The following is a 7,176-nucleotide window of genomic DNA, read 5'->3' on the forward strand; positions in this document are numbered from 1 at the left end:
GTGTGTATTTATATATAGATCATAAATACACACACATATATTATTTAAACACAAACTTTTATTTTGGATACGATTAATCGTGATTAATCGATTTGACAGCACTAGTAAATTTACACAATAATACATTTCCATTTAATTGCATTTAACATGCAAATACGTGTCTGAAAACAATCCTCATATTATTTTTAATAATCTTTTTAAGTATATTATTTACTTAATAAGTACTCTATTTAAAAGTAAGTAAGTTAAAGCTGCTTTGCTGAAGTTCAAAAAAAAAAAAGTTAATAAATGAAATGTTCTGTTTGATTTCTGTGTGCACCGCCACCACCTGGCTGTTTTTGAGCCCAAGAATGCTGTGTGAAGAAGTAGTAGTTCCAGATATGGTTTAGACAATAACTCTGTTTAATATGATATCATATCAGAGCTTTTCAGATAACTTTGCAAACTTCTATTGGAACATTCTGTATTGAAATGGATTGTAACAATTTAATCAGTTTGATCGCTCACTTACTGAAAATAGTAGGATATAATAGGACTTTTTCTATAATAGGTCTTTTCAAATCTGTCATAAATGAGTGGGTGAAGCCTCACCTGACTGTCCAATCCCAACACCAGAAGCATGAGAAAGAACAGCACCGCCCACAGCGGCGCTAAAGGCATTAGCGACACGGCTTTTGGATAGGCAATAAACGCTAAACCAGGACCTGAGAGAAAACCAGATCCACATGTTCATGTACCATGGTAAATTTCATGTATTTACCATTATAGTACCATGTCCAAAATCCTACTGTAGTAGTATGGTACTTTTTGTTCTTGTAATCAAGGAGAATGAAAGACCAGACAGCGTGATGAGGACAGAAGCATATCTCACCACTTTCTGCCACATTACTGATGTCAACGCCTTGTTCGGCCGCCATGAATCCCAAAACTGAGAAAACCACAAATCCTGCAAAGAAGCTTGTGCCGCTGTTTATGAGAGCCAGAATGAATGCATCCCTACAGTGGGAGAGAGAGAAATCATCGTGGGATTAGCATGTAGGATATATAGTAAAAATTATTGTATTGTTAAAAAAAAAAAAAACGCACTAAATGTTGCAATTAACTAAATTAATCAGGTAATGCTTGATGACACATTCACACAGAACGTTTTTACTTTGAAAAACGCGAGACACGAGGAGTGGAATGGGGGTCAAATGCGTTTTAGGTCTTGAGACAAGTTTTTAGAACACCGTGTCATGTGCAAGACGCTGCAAAAGACTGCAAGACGCGAGCGCAACGGGTATACACGTAGAAAATGCTTGTTTATATAGAAAAACAATGTAAAAGTAGCGCATTGGAATGGAAAAACGCGTTCTGTGGCCCCCAAGTGAGTTTAGCCAAAATTTAAAATCTTTACTATGCTAAAACAGACACAATTGCTCTCTCTATGCCCCCCTTATTCACATATCTTTATTTTTAATTTTACTATCTGTGTACTGTTGTTGTCTCAGAGTCTGCACTATAAGCTTTTTCTGTCACCAAAACAAATTCCTTGTGTGTGCAATGGCAATAAATCTCTTTCTGATTCTGACAAATAGTACTTATTCCTATACCCTTTACACAAAGAAAGAAGCTCAAAGAGTGGTTCAAATAAATATAATTTGAAACCGTATGGGACAGACAATGATTCTACACAGGGCCGTCGCTAGCGGGGCAAAAGGTGGTGACATTTCTACAGGAGTGCCTGAGAGCCCTCACAGACCAAAAGCCTTGTTCAAGAGGTATTGTATAGGCTAAGGGACACATATATTCAAGCATAAATAAACATACGTTTTCATTGTTGATGGGTTTTTCGTACCAAACTGGATCGCGCAAAATTAAAGCCCAGGGCCCCCCCCCGGGCTCTTGGTAGTCAAGGGCCCCTGGGCACTGGCCCCATTGGCCCGGTCAGTAATCCATCCCTGTCACTGTTGTACCTGCATGAATGGTCATGTGATATGCAGTTTTAGTTGTGTAGTGCAGATAAAGAATGTTTCTGAAACGCAGTGAAAACGCGAGTGTAGACGAGGAACGAAAACGCACTAGTGTAAACAGGGCCATAGAATCACCCACATATATCTGAACACGTGCAGCCATGCTCTCACCTGTGCCTCTGAGAGTTTGCTCCAGTCTGGTTTCAGGTAGTAAATAATGCCATTAACAGCTCCAGGCAGTGACACGCCATGAACAAACAAGACCACCAGGACCAGATATGGGAACACAGCTGTGAAATACACAACCTGCACACACACATACAGACACATTACTGTACTGCTCATATTTTTCCACCTATATGTAAAACCACTGTAGCTCCTGAAATAAGTATTACTGTCTGAAGCAGCACAGATTTAGGTTTATTATCACGTTTCAAAATCTTTTCTCTAACAGTCAAGCACTAGAACAAAACCCAGCACACACACACATCCGCTGGGAGAGCTAATAATCAGTGCTCTGGCCTTTGATCTATTTCCTCATGTTCACAACAAACATTCATAATAGTTTGGCTGATGTGTGTACAGTACGTGCATGTAAGGGATAATGTACTGCCAGCCATCATTACTGCAAAATAAACCCTAACAGGGTGATCAGGACCCTGACGTGAAGCAGATAATGAGCATCTGACTGTACATTATCCCACTTATTACACAGCTTCTTATCAAATAAATACAGGAAATATTGATTTGACTACGTGTAGATTAGCTTAAAACTTCCAATAAGGACAGCCCATTACAGAGTTATAACTTCCATTACAACATACAATCAACAAGCGAAACGCTGCAACAATATTACAATATTTATATATTATTAAATGATTTATATACAGTACCATTCAAAGGTTTGGGGTCAATGTTTTTGAAAGAAGACTCTTATGCTCACCAAAGCTGCATTTAATTGATAAAAAACACAGTAAAAACAGTAATATTGTGAAATATTTTTACAATTTACAATAACTGTTTTCTATGTTATTAAATTATAATGTATTCCTGTGATGTAAAGCAAAATTTTCAGCATCATTACTCCAGTCTTCAGTGTCACATGATCCTTCAGAAATCACTCTGATTTGATGCTTAAGAAACATTTCTTCATATTTATGTGGAAACCACAAGTAATTGTTTCAGAATTATTTGATAAATAGAAAGTTCAAAAGAACAGCTTTGATTTGATGTGTTTCATGTAATTTTAGATCACTTTAATGCAGTGTTTCCCAGCCACTGTGTAGTGTGCCGTGACAGGTTGCCAGGTGTGCCATGGAAAATTATAACTTCCTATCTCTATTATATTTTATTATTATTATTATTTTAAAACAGTGCTATTTGTCATCCTTATGTCTGTTTGAGGGTTTTACAAATATTTAACCTATGAAAAGCATTCAAAGGAGCTTGTGACTAAACCTTGTAACGCCATTGGATCATCAAACTGTCAGCGAAACCTCGTAACTCCACCCCCTCCTCCATTCAGAATGAAGTGCCACGCACAGTCTGGAATCTGGATATGGATCTCTGCTTGTTTGCAATGCAAGGGTAAATAAATAACTGATGTTTGAGTAAGTACAGCGTTTTCTTTACTCATGAAACACTATGTCAATAAAGGCTAATGTTTTTTGTGTGTTTGAAGAGTGGAGAAGTGTTAGCATTTGCCGTCTTGTTGTAGCCAATATACTTTGTACGTTTTAAATATCCTGTGCATAGCAGTTCATCTTTTATATCATGAGATTTTGGCCAAATGTATTAAACAACAAGAAAATCTGAGCTCCCATATAGTTACAATAAACTTTATAACCTGTAAGTTGATGAAAACGTAATGCGATGCACTCACTGTCTCAGTTGCGGCCGTTATACTGACGGACAAAACACATACCCGTGCCATTTGATAGTAAAAACCTTGTTAACTCCATTTGAGCATGACTTTCATAAAATGTTAAATGCAAGTGTCTGATAATATATATAAAGCCACAATACCAACTCTGACGACGCAGTGTAAAGCCTCGTACACACCGGGACGATTATCACACGAGCTTATCGTCAACGTTTATCGACGCGTCTTTTGTGTTCATACCCAAGCGATTGTCGCTGGCGATGAGCCGAGTGAACGTGCAAATTCACTCCCAGACATTAGATGGCGCTTAATGAAAAACAGAAATACACTATACTAATACACACATCGAATCCTATTTGATCTGCAATTCCTCTCCATAACAACTCCCTCTTATCGAGATTTTTGTAGTCACTGTCGCGTTTGTCATAAAGCCATTTGTGTTCAGGCACCAATGAGACCAGCAGTTTTACATTCATCTTGCCTCGATGCATCTTCTTGGTCTACTTACTTCCTCTTAGAGGTCTTCTCGGGTCCTAAAATCTGTACCCGACCCGAATCACTTCTTACCTGAACCCGACGTGCATAAATAATTTTTTTTTAAAGAAAAACCCGACCCGAGACAGACCCGATGAAATTAGACCCAAGTCTGACACGACGGCATTTATTTTCGAACCCGACTGGACCCGAACGGAAACCGCATTGACGTGTGTAGCCTACAGCCTGCAGCCCCCGCAGTCAGTCAGGAAAAATCCCGGGGTCCTGTTGACTGATTTGGCCACTTCTCCATTACTTTGATTTATTTAACATTTCTTCAATTTATTATTAGGTTACTTTATATTAGTGCCTGCCTGATGGATACAAGGTATTTCTGAGCTCCGTTTTAAATTACCCGAGACTCGAGGCCGCTAATACCGAACCCGACCCATGTCCGAGGTACTCGTCGAAGTTTTGGACCCGAACCCACTCGGGTCTCGTACCTCGGGTTTTCGGATCTAAGTGGACCCGTGAAGACCTCTACTTCCTCTTCGTCGTTAGGTATCAATGTGTTCTTGGCAAGACCGTTATGTGCTTGAGCGCCACCAAGTCGTGTTTTACTGTAACTTCAGCAGCTCCAGGCACGTGAACAAAAGCGCCAATCTCATTGGTCGGCCAGTTTTTAACACGGCGCGTCAAACCAAAAAAACGAGCCCGAGGCGTTTTTTAAAAAATTTCGCTTTTACGCCTCGCGTTTTGCGCGTCGGTGTGCACACTCTTTGTTTAGTCACGAGGCGTTAAACGTCGGCGATAATCGTGCGCGATATTCGTCCCGGTGTGAACAAGCCTTAATTATAAATTTTTTTTTTAAAAATTCCCCCTTTCTATCTTTTTTTGTTGTTGCTATATTTCAGTGCTTAGTGGTGTGCCGTGGGATTTTTTACTTAAAACTGTACCGCGCTAGAAAAAAGGTTGGGAAACACTGCTTTAATGCATCCTTGCTGAATATACATAAACATATATTTGTACCTTTCCAGCGGACTTAACACCCTTCCAGATGCAGAAGTAGACAATGACCCATGTAGCAAGCAGACACAAGACCAAGTAACCGTTGATGTCACCCACTTCACCCAAACCGCCAGACAGACGTAGAACTTTACGCCTGATCAAGAAAGAAACATTTTGTCAAACCAAAGTTAACACTTTAACTCGGCATTCCCAAAATTAAGCAAAAAGGTTTGAGCGACCATGCTATATTACAAATCTAATCACAGCTAAAGAACACAGATAGACACAAAACTTCTTACTTTCTACAAACGGTTAATACATACAATACATATAAATGGTTAATACACAAACAGTTGACGGTAGCCATTGACTTCTATAGTATTTTTTCTATACTATGGAAGTCAATGGCTACCGTCAACTGTCTGGTTCTTCAAAATATATTCTTTTGTGCTTAACAGAAGAAACAAACTCGCGGAAATTTGGAGCAACATAAGGGCGAGTAAATTACAGAATTTAAATTTTTGGGTTAACTATCCCTTTAAGAGCTTCAACAGCTCATCTGATGCCACAACATTTTCACAAAAGTCTCATCAAAAGAAGTAAAAATCTGTGCCAGGGCCTAATCAGATTGGAAAACGTTTCAAAGACACTTACTCCCAGAACTCCATAACAGATGATCGCAAACCCGTGTGCTCCAGACAGCTGGCACTGGTGTTGAGGGAGGAGACATTGGGAGGGGAAGGGGACAATGACTGATTGAGACACACGCGGCTGAAGTTAGTAGTACAGTTGACCGTGTTCCACTCATGTCCACATGTGGCCCACGGCAGAGGGGAAGTGAAGGAGTGAGCCAGAAAATACAGGCCCCACACCAGAACCATGATGTAGTAGGTGTTGCAGAAGAACACGATCACCATTGATGCCAGTCCAAGCCCTGGAGGAAAGAACGATACTGCCCTTCTTCAGCCTGCTTCAATACATGCTATGTCTCACGCTGGACAATATTAAAAGCCAGACAGATCAATATTCTGTTTTGCCATTAAAAATAAAGATACTTGCAGGCAGGATGAGGTATGGATCTGTTTAACTAGAGGTTGGCCAGGGCTGGGGTGTGTGCAAATGCATCTGGTTGTTAATAATACTCCACCTTTAAAAAGAGGCGCGATGTTCCATGAGGCGACCCCACCCTGTTTCATGAATTGACCCAGTGCGATCTCCAGGAAGAACACTGGAACACCTCCAACAAACACCATTAGGAGATAGGGGATCAGAAACACACCTGCAACACACAGGAAATGACAAGACTTTAGCAGACTTATAAACTGTTTATTACAGAGATAGTATACTTAAGTGCGAACTGAATGTAATGTTGTCAGACACTTGACTGCATGTTAATTGCAATTAAATGAAAATTTATTATATATTATATTTTCAACGCACTTAAGTAGGACTTTTAGTACATTTAAAATACATATACTTTAATTATAATATTGAATAACACTACAGTTCAAATTATAATCAAGTACTTTACATGTGCTTTAGTATTAGGGATGTAACGGAATGAAAACTTCTTATCACGATTATAGTGACCAAAATTATCACCGTTATCAGTATTATCACGGTATTGTTAAAATGTACTGGAGATGTTAAAAAAGTACCGACACATAAATCACTTCACCAAGTTTTATATTTAACAATGAGTTGTTCAAATCGTGGTAATCTAATACCGTTTTAATGATAATTAAAAGATGAACCGTAATACTAACCGTTGGGAATTTTATCATGATTTATCGTCAAACCGGTAATCGTTACATCCCTATTTAGTATGCTAGTTAACACATCAAAAAAAGTGTACTTCTT

General features: G+C 39.0%; 1 protein-coding gene across 1 annotated transcript in view; it reads right to left on the minus strand.

Moving 5' to 3' along the window:
* The window catches only part of LOC107705668 (sodium- and chloride-dependent creatine transporter 1-like), a 23,857-nt gene that overhangs the window by 4,938 nt on the left and 11,743 nt on the right, over positions 1–7,176 (minus strand). The window contains exons 6-10 of the mRNA XM_016509058.1: positions 5,971–6,068; positions 5,338–5,470; positions 2,124–2,258; positions 1,738–1,772; positions 872–996 (exon numbers count right to left, since the gene is read on the minus strand). Of these exons, the coding sequence (XP_016364544.1) occupies positions 872–996; positions 1,738–1,772; positions 2,124–2,258; positions 5,338–5,470; positions 5,971–6,068 (526 nt within the window). The remainder of the gene's footprint in view (positions 1–871; positions 997–1,737; positions 1,773–2,123; positions 2,259–5,337; positions 5,471–5,970; positions 6,069–7,176) is intronic.

Source organism: Sinocyclocheilus rhinocerous, unplaced genomic scaffold (assembly GCF_001515625.1).
Source record: "Sinocyclocheilus rhinocerous isolate Xijiao unplaced genomic scaffold, SAMN03320098_v1.1 scaffold263, whole genome shotgun sequence".
NCBI classification, from domain to species: Eukaryota; Metazoa; Chordata; class Actinopteri; order Cypriniformes; family Cyprinidae; genus Sinocyclocheilus; species Sinocyclocheilus rhinocerous.